We start from the raw sequence: 14,527 nt of genomic DNA on the forward strand, positions 1-14,527 counted from the left end.
TGAGCCTTTTAACATTTTTGTTGCTTTCCTTTAGATGCCCTTCAATTTGTCCACATCATTCCTGAAGTCTAGTGCCCGGAACTGGACACAGCATGCCAGCTGAGGCCGCCCCACTGCCGAGTAGAGTGGGAGAGTTACTGCCCATATCTTGCGTAAAACACTCCTGTTTATACACCCTAGAATTATATTAGCCTTTTTTGCAACTGCATGACATTGGTGACTCATTCAATTTGTGATCCACTACTGCCCACCAATCCTTTTCAGCAATACTACCATCTAGCCAGTTATTCCCCATTTTGTATTTGTGCATTTGAGTTTTCCTTCCTAAATGAAGTACTTTGCACTTGTCTTATTGAATTTCATCCTGTTGGTCTCAAAACCAGTTCTCCAGTTTGTCAAGGTTATTTTGAATTTTAATCCTGTCCTCCAATGTGTTGGCAAACCATCCCAGCTTGGCTTCATCTGCAAGTTTTATAAGCACACTCTCCATTCATTATCCAAGTCATTAATGAATATATTGACTAGTACCAAGCCCACTTCTGGAATTAGGAGACTAAGCAAGGTTAGTCCTCTTGCAAAAAAAACAGCAGAGACCCCTCCCCACCTACTCCATTTTAGCTAGTAGCCCAATGGTTAGGGAACTCACTTGGGATATGGGAGACCTGTTTTCAAATCTCTACTCTCCCGGATTTGGGGAAGGACTGCAACCCAGATCTCCTTTCTTCCAGGAGTGTGCCCTATATGGTCACTCTCTCTGGCCCAACAAATATTCAATTTATAGAAAATGGAACAGCTTCAACAGGAGAGATGGAATCCCACATCAGAATATCCCATAAACTGGTGATTTAGGCACTCACTTGGTGTGTGAAAGACTATAAACTATCGAATATAACAAGGTTCACCATGAATCTGCTCATTCTTGACTATCTTGTGTGTGGTTTAGGAGTGCCCCGAGCACACCTACTGGATTGGGCCCTGCAGGTGAGATAATGGGGGAAAGCCCAGTTTGACAACCCTGCCAGGTCTTAGACATGAAATAGGGCACTGAACTGCTTGGCAGCATCAGGACTTAGTTGACTTTCTGAATGCCACTGGCAGAAACACAGGTGTTTAGGGAACTCTATTAGTGGAAACTTCAGCACCTAGGGAATTTAGGCACCTACAGAGTTAGGCAGTGACTGAGTGGGGGGTTCTCAGTGGCACCTTCCAGGCTGCTGTTTGTTTAAATAAAAAAAAAAAAAAAAAAAAACATACACAAAGAGAAAGACCATGCTTCTCTCAGAGTCCTGACAGCTCTAAGACACTGTCCGAAAAAACACAGTTTCACTAGATTCTTTGTTTAGTTTCATTTGCCAATTTTCAAAGCAGTTCTAGTTATAATTAACATTCTTCAGCAGATTTTGCATTTTAAGTTATTATGCCAACTCCCAAGATCAGACAGACTGGACACCTGATCTGGATGTCAAAGAGACTCTTCCAGTCAGAGAAGTGGAGGGAAAAAGACACTCAAAATTTAGCTATAGAGAACGGAATAAAATTCTGAGTAGCAGATTCAGTGAAATGGTGTACAAAATTCTCTTAAGAATTAAATGGTGAAAAGGCAAAGTAGGCAAGTATATTTTACTAACTAAAAGCCCATGAGAAGCCAAAAGTAACCTGAAGTTTGAGCTTTGTACACAAAAGTATTTCATTCAGAGTAATCTTCAGTATTGCAAGGGAAAACAAACAAGCAGATGGATGATAACAAGTGTGCAGGGTATATTTTTCTTTTCTCCTCCTCCTCCCAAAGGCTCAGAGATGCAGCCTCAAAGAGAGGGTGGTAATCCCCTGAGCTTTAGAGCTCTCCTGTACAGCAATAATGTAAATCTACACAGGCATACTTGCCTTTAGAAAGGTTAGAATCTAACAGGGCAAAGGAGTAAAGCAAGCATGGTGATCTTCAGTGGCATGGAGGGGTTCTCAGATTTTTAGTAAAAATGTTTTCTCTAGTCATTTAAGATGAATGATGGCAAGTATGTATAATTACTATAAGAACCTTCACCGTCATTGGTTTAAAAGAGCGGTTTTCTATTGAAAGAATTGTTAAGGAGTAACATAATGGGTTACAGAAACGCGAAGAGTAAGATTTCCTGTGACAGTGCAAACTGTAAAAATTCTTGCAAAACCTTCAGAATATGACATTCCTCCAAGTTATGAAATCCTTCTAAACAGACCCTTATCTATCCTGCTTACAGGCCTGGAAAGCATCAGGTTGGAGTTTATATACTAGATCAGATCCATGGTCCCTCTAGTCCACTATCCTACCTGGTGACTCCGGAGGAGGGTGAAAGAACCTGATAGTAGGCAGATGTGGGGAAATCTGCTCTCACTAAAGTTTCATGCTAATCCTTAATAATTAGATATTGGCTTAAACCCTGAAGCACAAGGATTTTAACCCTTCCAAAACTGTTTGGATAATAGCCAGATTATAATTAATCCATATAATACATGTCTAAACCCTTTTTGAATCTTACTAAATTCCTACTAAGAAAAAGTCTAAGGAAAAAGTATAAAACAGTAACAAGCCTAAAGGCACCTTAGACTGCTAAGTGTTCTATTGTGCCTTTAACACACCACCTCTTTACATGTCTAATACCTGTTTACTGTTTTTCTTCTCTTCTGTATTTTTCTTGTCATTTTTTTTGTAAGCTTCAAATGTAGCTGGGTCAACACTGTACAAGCACTCAGTCCATTTCCCATAGAGTGCACAAACTTTCTTTTTGCTGTCAGAAAAAGGACTAATTTTAGGAACAGCTTAAACAAGTTATGAAGTTAGTTTTAGTGTTTTCAGATTTTAATATTATGAAAAGGATTCTAAGAACAGATTTAACACCGAATCCCCATCTTACTATACATTACAGTTACTAACAAGTTACCCTCACACATACATACATAAAGGTCCTTGGCAAAGTATATTATAACAGTATTTATATAAGTATATATTATATATATATACTTAAATATATTTTATATATATATATATCTGTATTAGATATTTAAGTAGTATTTTATTGAACAGTAGATCTAACTAAGACAGAACTTTTACCTTTTGTCTTGAATGTAGCCTTCAACTTTGTGTAACTCCTTTCCAAAAAGCCCACATGGTTTGAAGTTTAATACACACTTCTCACCAGTTCTAAGGAAGAAATATTTAGCTCAAATTACTTTGCAATAATTTACTACGTTTTAAAACAAACTAACAAGTCATATTCCAGCTTACTTGTGATTAGTTATTTCTACATTTCCATACTGCTCAATCCAAAGTTTACCCACAATAATATTATGCACACAGCAAGTAGGATTTGTCCATGTGTAGGCTTCATCGTGTCTGAAAAAAAAGAGGGACAACAACTGCTGGCATAATCACACCTTTCAACAATATACCTGAATGACTTTACAGCAAGTATCTGGCTCTGGAACTTTATTTGTTACTGGCAACAAATCAAGGAAACAAGATGCACCAGCCATGCATGGTGTGGCAAAAATAGAAGACACTGCCTGATTTTGTTAACTGCTTAGCATGGCAGCTTCAGTGCATCTACTACTGGCATTAAATCAATGGGACTACTTACAGTAGTCAAGTTAAGCACACGTAAGTATTTGCAGGATTAAAGCCTTAATTATCTGAAGCCTATACAACTCAGGGGTGCCAGTGAACTGTACAATTCTGTTTGCAGTGGTGTTCAAGCCATTTGGTCCCAGAATGAGAGCGACAAGATAAGTGAGGTAATATCTTATTGGACCAATTTCCAATGGAAGGGACAAGCTTTTCAGCTTCACAGAGCATTTCCTCAGGTCTGGAGAAGGCAACTGGAGTGTCCAAGGTAAATATAAGGCAGGACACATTGTTAAGCATAAGTGGTCACACATGCTGTATGAGACCACTAAAAATGAAGTGGGCAATAAGGGTTAACAGGCAGTAGGGTGTGTTATAAATTATTGTAAGGAGCCATAAAAGCAGGAAATATGCAAACTGCATAAAAAAAAAAAGACTGTCTGCTTCATCTATATGAAATAGTGGCTATATTAAAAGTCATCTTGCAGCACTGGAAACCATTATATAAGCCTTTATTCTGCACAGCCTCAAAACGAAAGTCTAATACAGCAATCTGACCAACTTACTCAAGGAGTTCCAGAGTTATAGTCCCTTTAGGTTCTGCTTCCACACTCTTGCCCCAGAACTTGAGTTTAGGATAGATTGAGCCATGAAACACAAAATCGTTATTCAAGCCTTCAGCATAGAAAGCACTGATTGGTGGGTGATGACTAACTTGTTCTGAAAGGAGTCTAAACCCAAGATCATCTCTAAAAATAAAAAAAAATAAAAGTTTTCAGGATCACTGTTCTCTGCAGTTCTCTGAAATGCAAATTTTGTGAGTTTCACTGATACAACTGGTACTGTAGTGAAAGAATTTCCTTTAATTTTATGTTTCAGAATGCGTAAAGTTATAGCAATTATGTATGGATCTAGATATTTAAGCCACCAATTAGTTTAAAAACACTCACTGCAATATAGATCTCTCTCTGTGATGCTGCAAGACTCCAGAGGGCCCTGGTGCAAGAATAAGTTAGGGGGTCTCTTCCTGATTCTGAAATCCACCCTGTCCTGCTCTCTCACAGCCCCAATTCAGCTCTCCAACTCCTTTCTAACTCTCTCATAGCTCCAATCCTGCCCTCCCATCCCACAGCTTCTGCTTAGTTTTAAATTAAGTTTCAGGAAGAGAGGGAGAAAGGAACTTCAAATTGAATTCCTAAACTAGTTATGCAAACAAGATAAAAAGTTACAGGAATAAAAGATGTTTCTACTATGACCCCAATCCCCAAAAGTCCAAAAGTCAAGGAAGAATGTTGGCAATGGGGAATATTTGTTCCCACCCTGAATACATGGTCTGGAAATTTTAAGGATCTGAATTAGAGGGAGAAAGCTTCTGAAGAATCAAGAGAGGTGGTTTTAAATGGAAAAATATATTAGCATCTCCAGCATATTATCCTCCCACGACCATTAGAGGAGCAGGTCAAGGAGCCTTTAGACCAGGGGTTGGCAACCTTTCATTAGTGGTGTGCCGAGTCTTCACTTATTCACTCTAATTTAAGGTTTCGCGTGCTAGTAATACATTTTAACGTTTTTAGAAGGTCTCTTTCTAGAAGTCTGATATATAACTAAACTATTGTTGTATGTAAAGTAAATAAGGTTTTTAAAATGTTTAAGAAGCTTCATTTAAAATTAAATTAAAATGCAGCGCCCCCCGGACCAGTGGCCAGGACCCCAGTAGTGAGAGTGCCACTGAAAAATCAGCTCGTGTGCCACGTTTGGTACACGTGCCATAGGTTGCCTACCCCTGCTTTAGGCACTTTCTGTTCCTTGCACTGTACTAGGTGCTGGTACCTGGTGCTTCCCCAGGGGGCAGGGATTCAATACACACAAGGAGGGTTCTGCTGGGATGCAAGTCACAGGAAAAGGGTTCCCGCACCTCTAACACTGCAGCTCAGACCCCCACCCCTAATTCTTCCTGTGCTGGCAGCTGTGTCTCCACTGCCCCCCACAGCCACAGCCCCCACTTTGTGCTGCATTGCCTAGGTTCACCCCACCACATCCCTGTGCCCTGCTGCTGCCTGTTTCCTCTTCCCTACCACTGGGTGTTCTGCTCCCACACCCCTGTGAGTCCCTACTGCCACTGACAGCTCCCTCACCTTCAACCCTGAACCCCACCCCACTCCTCCTGGCTTCCTGTTCCCATCACCAGCCTCTCCCTCACCCATTCCCTTGGGATCCTCCTCACCTGCACCCTGTGTCCCGGCCCTGCATTAGTGCCTGCAGGGGCAGCTCAGTGCGGGTAGCTGTGCACCCTTGCAGCACAGTGCATACACCCCACATGACTCAGCCTCCAGGCAAGTGCAATCAGGCTCCTGAACAAGCTTGGGACAGGGGTATCAGCAGCCAGTCACTCCGCAGTGCGGGTGGGCAGCAGAACAGCACCTTGGGCAGTGCCACCTGCCTCAATACTGCCACCAGCAGCAGCATCTGATAGTGGTTGGGCCCTCATAATTTCCAGGGCTCTGGTGTGACTGCACCACTTGTACCATTGTAGCTATGACATGGTCTTGGTCTCGGTCACACACACACACACACCCCCACCCACCCACCCACCCACCCACCAGACAAGTTCAACAGAAATACTAACAGGCTTAACTATTTTAAAATGACAAATTTTTGACTACACATTGCAGCATCCACATATGTGTATCTGACTGATGAGACCCCGACATAACAAGTAGGCAAGAGTGGCCCAAAACAGAAGGGGCTTAGTTTATTTTTTAGTTCTTAACGAAAAAGATCTGTTTGTATATATTATCTAAGTTTCTGTAATAGTTTAAAGGACATTTGCACAACAGTAATTGCTTTTCAGGCAAAGTGTGTTTACACGGTAAGTCTTTGTTTAGTATAGATCTGAAACCTAGGTTTATACACTAAAAAAACCTGATATTTTTCTGATCACTTAGATTATATTAAGGCTGCTTTCAAGTAAAAGACACTTTCACAACTTTTCAACCCAGAGCAATTTTTACAGGCAAGTTTGACTCCCATAAAGGGGAAGTAACAACAGAAATGCTAACAACCTGCAGTGTGAGCACTTGTAACAGTTGCTCCTAAAATGCAGCCAATTTTCACACACACAAAGCAATTCACAAGCCATACAATGTGTTTACATAAACCCACAAATTCCATAAAATACACTTTGGTCTTAAATGCAGTTTCTATTTGTTACCTGACTAATTCGTACGTCTCTCCAAGAAGTGGGTTGAATGGTTTTCCGGTACGTTCCCACTGTGAGGCAACAGCAGACACAGCAAATGCAGCTACACACTGTTCAACAGAATATTAACATACATCATTCACCTTGTTGGATTTCCCTTTGATACTTCTACTTTAAATATAAAATTCTTCTACTGCACTTCATCTTTCTCTGTTACTTTACTTTAGTTCTGTCTTTGGCATAAAAATTGCCTCCCAGGTGGGCCTGGCAAGTTTTGGAAAGAGTGCAACAGACCTTAATAGTTTTGCAAAAAGCTAAGAAATATTAAAGCCTTTAAAAATTGAATATACATTGAGTTAACTTAACAGAACTAGTAAAGCAGTTCCATGTGTAGCAGATTACAGCATCTCTCCTCTCCAACAGAATGTTTAGCAGGCAGCAGATTTATCACAAATTTCAGTAACTTCTTCACGCAATGCATACTCAGCCTTCAGAACTCATTGTCGGTGGATGTTGTGAGGGCAAAAAGTACAACAGAGTTAAAAAGAGAAATAGCCAAGATGGTCAGGGATGAAACCCCATGCTCTGGGTGTCCTTAAACCTCTGACTGCAGAAGCTGGGACTGGATGACAGGGGATGGATCACTCAGAATTGCCATTCTGTTCATTCCTTCTGAAGCATGCGGCACCGGCCACTGTTAGAGACAGGATATGGGCTAGATAGATCATTGATCTGACCCAATATGGCCATTCTTATGTCCTTAGCTGAAAGAAAGTTGTACCACAGTCCAACCTGTTCAAACAGACCACCACAAGCATTTTAAGACACGACTACAGAGTAAAGTACCTGCATCCTCTCAACTGTGCCAGAAAGTGAACTGGCCTGGTGGATGAGGTATGTATGTTCCATATATTCTGTAAGTCGCTGTAGGAAGCTCAGTGGCTCGTTGAAAATAACCGGCATAGTGATCTTGGACAGCTCCTGACACAGGATAGAAAGTTGTATTAAAACTGAAGAGATTAAACAAAATGAACTAAGTAACAAGAATTTAATTGGCTTATTAGAGAAATAAGTCAGGTTAGCCTAGTGGCAATGCAACATCCCTTGACCTGGCCAGCAAATTCGAAAGAAAGACCCACATCTCTCAAGCTAAGCCTCTCCCTTGCATTGGTGAAAAGATGGCTAAAAAGAGAAGTGTATCTAAATCCCTAATGGGGAGGAGGACTAGGAAGATGGTGGGCATAGAAGAGAGGAGATTCTCAGGACTTCTCTTTTGAAAGGCTTTGTACACCAAGATTCAGAAACACTATTTTTAGAACAGGTACTGGCCATCTGATGAGTCAAACAGGCAACCTTGGGGGGAGAGGGAGGGCAGGCGGGCACGAGAAGCGATAGGAGTAAGCTTCTGAAATGAACCGTACTTGATCTATCAAATATTGTCACAAGAATCCAGGTCAAAAAGGCTAATAAAGTATGGTGTGTAATATGAATAAGTTATGTAAAGTCTTGAAAGAAATCTATACATTCTTGCCTTAAAAACTGACCAACCTAATGAAGCTGGAATATTTAATCTCCAGTTCAGACAATTTATTTTACATAATTAGTTACATCCATTGGGCAGACTGGTATGATTAGATACAACTCAACTATAGGGTTAAAAATTAAGGGATTTATTTAACTTTGCTTTAATGCAATAGCACTGTAGAACAATCTAAGACTCATTCTTAGGACAGTTCTGAGAGCATGCAGTCAAGCTTCAGCAAGAAGAAAGGTGTTTACTTTCACTAATGGATCAGTATAATGGTTGTGCTAGATAATCTTTATGTTAGCTGCCAACAGATTAACCTATGTAAATTAACATCTGAAGGTTTTTTGTTTGTAAATCAAGACAGTTCCAATAGCAACCTAAGGGTATATTTTCACTAGCAACGTTAAAGCGCTCTGTGTAGTGGTGGCACCAGCACTGGGAGAGAGCTCTCCCAGCGCTGGTGGACTGTCTACACTGCCACTTTACAGTGCTGAAACTTGCAGCGCTCAGGGGGTGTGTTTTTTCACACCCCTGAGCGAGAAAGTTGCAGCGCTGTAAAGTGGCAGTGTAGACAAGGCCTACGAAATGACTAACCTTCAACTCCCAAAAAAGAGAGGGGGAAAAAACAAAACAAAACAAAAAACAAAAACATGTTTTGAGGCAGCCAGCATGAAAATGAATAAAACCTAAAATTTTAGTTTAAATTTGGGCCCAAATGAATAAGGAATATCTTCCAAGTTCTAACGATTGATTTCTAAACTAGTCAAGCTTTTAAATTTTTTAAATTAAATCATTAATTTATAAACATACAATAAAATTTTGCGCAGTTGCTACAATAGTAAACTTAACATCCAAGTTAAAACCCCCCCTCTCTGAAAGTTTGTTTACTACTAAGGCCTGGTTCACACTACCCCCCCACTTCGGACTAAGGTACGCAAATTCAGCTACGTTAATAACGTAGCTGAATTCGAAGTACCTTAGTCCGAACTTACCGCGGGTCCAGACGCTGCAGGCAGGCTCCCCCGTCGATGCCGCGTACTCCTCTCGCTGAGCTGGAGTACCGGCGTCGACGGCGAGCACTTCCGGGATCGATCCGGGATCCATTTATCGCGTCTAGACAAGATGCGATAAATCGATCCCAGAACACCGATTGCCTGCCGTCGGATCCGGAGGTAAGTGTAGACGTACCCTAAGTCTTATCTAGAATATCATGTTTCACAAGTAAGAGTGGGCCCCATTAAGTATGGAGATAAGAAACTGGCAAAGAGTATTTAAGTCTAATAAAAATAGAAAGAATAGAGTAAAAAAGTCAGACGACCTATACTTTGACAGATTTAAATATAAACCTTTAGTGTTGTAACATTTTAGTACATGGTCATTTATTCCCCAAATGCAGTTTTTCCTGCCCTTCAATTTCCTCTCAGCCTCATGCACCACTTGTGAAATTGCCCAACACTACACCTATTTCCAATATGGTGTTCCTACTCTTTGGGAAACACAGAATAGGGAGAAATCTGCCTATCCATGACCAGGACAAAACAGATATCTCAAGGATCTTTGTCAGCAATTTGACAGAGCAGAGCTGAAGCCTAAGAAAGCACTGGCTTCATTTTAACTGGTTCCTTCTTCCAGATTACACTGAGGACTTTTCAGGTGTCTTTCTGTGCACAGCACAGAAGAGCTCATTGCAGAGCAAGCTAGACCTGCTGCCAACAGCCCTTTTTGTAGCTTTCAGGTTACACTCTTATCTGATAAGAATCATAATGCTTCTTAAATTGAAAAGCTTCTGTGAAAGTCCATGTGCTCTGGAGTTCAAAACAACATCCCTGAGCAATCTTATCTCCTGTATGGACTTTCAGTAGGTTTCTTGCATATTGTGTCTGTTTTCTGATTGCAGTGAGAGGGGAACAAGTTTTTGAAGTTAATGTAATACCGATACACAGGAAACTTACTCCCAGAAAGAGCTTTCACCTTGTGGCTATGCAGATTCTCTTAGTAAGGCAACAGTGTAACTTTCAGTTTGGCACATTGCACTTTAGAGAGTGAAACCTAATCATTGTGGCCAAGATGAACTTGCCTACGTGGTGGGGTTACATAATGGAAAGAAAAGAAGCCTTCCCAATTAACCATTAACAGGGAGCAGACTTAAGATTCATAGATAAGGCCAGAAGGGACCACTGCGATCATGTAGTCTGACTTCTTGTATAACAGAGGCCAAAGAACTTTTCTGAATGTATATTAAATATTTGTGACTTGGGGCTTGTCTTCACTATGGGGGTAAGTCGACCTCAGTTACACTACTCCAGGTAAGTGAATAACATAGCTGGAGTCGATGTAGCTTAGGTCAACTTACCCCGGTGTCTTCACTGTGCTACGTTAATGGGAGACGCTCTCCCATCGACTTACCTTACTCTTCTCTGGGAGCTGGAGTCGACCGGAGAGCACTCTGCCATCGATTTAATGGGTCTTCATTAGAAACGCTAAATTGACACCCACTGCATTGATTGCAGCAGTGTCGATCTCCCCAGTAGTGAAGACAAGCCCTTCGTTCTAGTCTAAATTTATCAAACTTCAATTTCCAACCACTGGATTGTGTTATACCTTGATCTACTAGAATGATTGTGGCTGACCTGTCACTGAGCTTCCCAGATTTGATTAAACAGACCTAGTCACTAACCCATCTGAAGTACTGTGGTGAATCTGGAAAGTTTTCTACAACAAGTATAAAATGAGACTGGGGAGAGCTCTGGATGCTACAGGATCCTTGGAGGACTAATAAGAGAAAATGCCTTTGCTCTATTGAATAAATTGGCTCTTGGAGTCACCCTTGGTCTTTTTGTTTGTGAGCACAGTATAATCAACAAGTTAAAAAAAACAACAACAAAAACCAGACTTCTCAGTTCACATTTTGGTCCTCTTTAGAGATAGCCACAACCATAACTTATCACAACTTATATATTTTACTTACCATTCCAATACATTTTCTTAAGATACTCCAAATACTGAAGTCATTCCTGGAAAACATTGGAGATGGCAAGCTTGTTCTAGGGGGGAAAAAAGCAAACCACATTTATTTTATTAATCTCTTATCAAAATAATCTCAGTTGTTAACAAGGCTGCAGAATGTATTAAAGCTGTTCTAGTTTTAAGGCGCTCAGAACTGACTTATTGATAAGACAGGCCTACACAAGTTAAGTGTTCTTTATGTTACAATAGATAACTTTTGGGAGCTTTCATGAAAAAATTGTTAGGTGACTTTCAATTAGTCCCCCTAGAGCAGTGGTTCTCAAACTAGGGACGCCGCTTGTTCAGGGAAAGCCCCTGATGGGCCGAGCCGGTTTGTTTACCTGCCGTGTCCACAGGTTTGGCTGATCGCAGCTCCCACTTTCCCTGAACAAGCAGCGGCCCTAGTTTGAGAACCACTGCCCTAGAGGACACATGCAACATGATGTAAATACCCCAAATATTAGTAGTTTTAGTCAAAGAAAATTGTTTCTCTCTAAAGAAAGCAATAGTTCAAACAAATCTATCAAATGCTGGTGTTAAAGGAGTGGAAAATTCTGTACATCAGTTTCCAGAATAGTGTTTAAATATGATGCTGTCACCATGCTGGTAAAATCTGCCTCTACTTTGAAAAATGTATATTCATGAAAGATGCTGAAGATAATCCAGTTACATGTGAACAGGTTTCAGTTTTGTAGTGTTATTAGCAAAAAGGCTATTTAAAAAGTTACATTTAGCCAATAAATGACATTTATTACCTGGACTGGAAAACAGTCACAGAAAGACAACAGAAAACTAATGGAACAGATGAATGCACAACTTTCCTTAGATAGACAGGGCTAACATACATGCTTAAGCAAGGTTTATCCATAGTTTTAGACCAAATGGCTCTAGCATGGTTTGGTGCCTGGTGGGTCATGTGGCCTTAACATAGATCTTCACAGGGGCAAAAGCTTAGTTCTTTAAGCTGCTAAGACCACATCCACAATGGACAGCTAAACTACAACATGAACGTTAAGCACAGTTTTATATCCTATGTCCTGTGTAAAAGGGGCTTTAGTCCAGATAATCCGAATCAGAAACCTGGTACCATGAAACAATTACCCATATCAGGAAGATAACAAATCAGAAATCTTATCCAAGGCACTCTCAAACCACATAGTGCGAACACCACCACAACATTTCACTCTACAGTCTCTCTTAAGTCTCAAATTTATGTTAACAACTTTGGCCAAATATTTAAGCACGTGTCATGCTCCTGAACAAAAAGGTTCTCTCTTCCCCCCAAATTAAGGAATTAAGTGTTTTCAGAAATTTTTAGTGCAGCAATTTTTTTGTTCTTTGGTAGAGGTTTAAGTGAATCATCTTCCTTCGCAATGGCAAAAGCGTTAATTTCTATGAAATTTCATTTGTTGGGTCACTTACCTCTCTTTTGCATGCATCTTTCGCTGGTACTTCCATAACAGAAAAGCCATACAAGGGCTGATACTTTAAATTTTCAAAATGTGAAATACCGTTCTCAAAACCAGTAGCTATACATGCATGAAAACATATTGAACAAAGTCTGGCTTAAAGCAAAGAAATGCCCAGTCTTCTACAAATATATTGGCTCCTACAGTATATAGCAGGGATCAGCAACCTTTGGCACGCGGCCCGCCAGGCCAAGCCCCCTGGCGGGCCAGGCCAGTTTGTTTACCTGCTGCGTCCACAGGTTCGGCCGATCGCAATTCCCACTGGCTGTGGTTCGCCGCTCCAGGCCAATGGAGGCTGCAGGAAGCCGCGGCCAGCACATCCCTTGGCCCGTGCCGCTTCCTGCAGCCCCCATTGAGCTGGAGTGGCGAACCGCGGCCAGCGGGAGCCACGATCGGCCGAACCTGCGGACGCGGCAGGTAAATAAACCGGCCCAGCCCGCCAGGGGGCTTACCCTGGCGGGCCGCGGGCCAATGGCTGCTGATCCCTGGTATAAAGGAATCTGTGGAAAACACATTAAATTTTGTACTAATTTTCTACAACTATCCAAAAACATTTATTCACCTTTTGAAGTGTGGGAGTTCAGTGAAAGAAAATTGGTGTTAAAGAATAGAAAGCTCCTTTTGGATCAAACATGAAAGGAATCACATATCCTTATATTTTAATAGATCTGCTATTCTAAACTTCAGTAATCTGAAATGAAGTGAACTGGTCGTCCTGAAGACTACTAAGTGTAAACATTTCCTTTGTTGATGCTTTTATGTGTGTGTCCAGAAGAGGACAGTGTCCACCAAGTAATTAAATTTGATCTATTTTTAGTATTTAATTTAAGAATAGACTGGAACAGAGGCAATCTGTGAAGCGTACATAGTATTTAGCAATGAGCACTTCTGCACAGAAAGCTATGAATATATTTTTCTAGCTTGCCAATTTATATATGAGGGTGGGTTTAAGAGGAATATTTGGGTACTTTTATTGAAAAACAATCACTGGCTGCTAGCAACGTGTAACCAGCAAGGGATTGTTTTTCAATAAAAGAACCCAAATATTCCTTTCTTAAACCCACCCTCATATATAAATCACCAAGCCAGGGGGGGAATCATTCTTGTGTGTGAAAGTAATCTTTCATAGATTAAGCCCATTTCCTTCATTGCTTACAATTAACATCAGCTAAATTTGAAAGTGATGTCTGCTCTTTTCTCCATAACGTGCTCACATTTATTTTGTTGCTAGAATACCAATTTTGAATGGATCAAAATGTTTTCGGGGGTAAAAATTACAGACCTATAGATATGGAAAAATAAAGATAGTCAAATATTAGGCCTACCCATATTGACAGTGTCCCACTAAATACGAGAAGTGTTGTAAACTAGAAGATTACCTTCAGTATCTGTAAGCAGATTTCCTTTCAGAAGTCATTTATAGAAGGCAAACAGATCAAGAAAGTTTCAGAAAGTTAACTTTAGCTTTGCATAATGAAAATATTTGTTCTAATGTAAAGGATAACTAGCAGCAATGAAAGTGGCATGATTTTAAAGGGTCGCACCTCAAAAAAATCACTTCTGTCTGAAAAGCATTACTAGTAGGTAACACAAGATTACTATTGTAGTTACAGGAAATTTATTTTTTCAGCTTGCTTACTTTATGCATTTGACACTGTTAGTTTGTCTATGGGGAGACAGCGGGTGTGTGTGTGTGTGTGTGTGTGTGTGTGTGTGTGTGTGTGTGTGTG

General features: G+C 40.6%; 1 protein-coding gene across 3 annotated transcripts in view; it reads right to left on the reverse strand.

The window, feature by feature from the left end:
- The window catches only part of OSBPL1A (oxysterol binding protein like 1A), a 149,734-nt gene that overhangs the window by 14,068 nt on the left and 121,139 nt on the right, over window positions 1-14,527 (reverse strand). For all 3 annotated transcript variants that reach the window (XM_026661649.2, XM_029913586.1, XM_026661655.2), the window contains exons 18-24: window positions 11,291-11,366; window positions 7,641-7,775; window positions 6,807-6,904; window positions 4,162-4,344; window positions 3,260-3,367; window positions 3,086-3,175; window positions 2,636-2,762 (exon numbers count right to left, since the gene is read on the reverse strand). In XM_026661649.2, coding sequence (XP_026517434.1) covers window positions 2,636-2,762; window positions 3,086-3,175; window positions 3,260-3,367; window positions 4,162-4,344; window positions 6,807-6,904; window positions 7,641-7,775; window positions 11,291-11,366 — 817 coding nt within the window. The remainder of the gene's footprint in view (window positions 1-2,635; window positions 2,763-3,085; window positions 3,176-3,259; window positions 3,368-4,161; window positions 4,345-6,806; window positions 6,905-7,640; window positions 7,776-11,290; window positions 11,367-14,527) is intronic.

The sequence above is a fragment of the Terrapene carolina genome, unplaced genomic scaffold (genome assembly GCF_002925995.2).
Source record: "Terrapene carolina triunguis isolate 2854851 unplaced genomic scaffold, T_m_triunguis-2.0 Scaffold58, whole genome shotgun sequence".
In the NCBI taxonomy this organism is placed as follows: domain Eukaryota; kingdom Metazoa; phylum Chordata; order Testudines; family Emydidae; genus Terrapene; species Terrapene triunguis.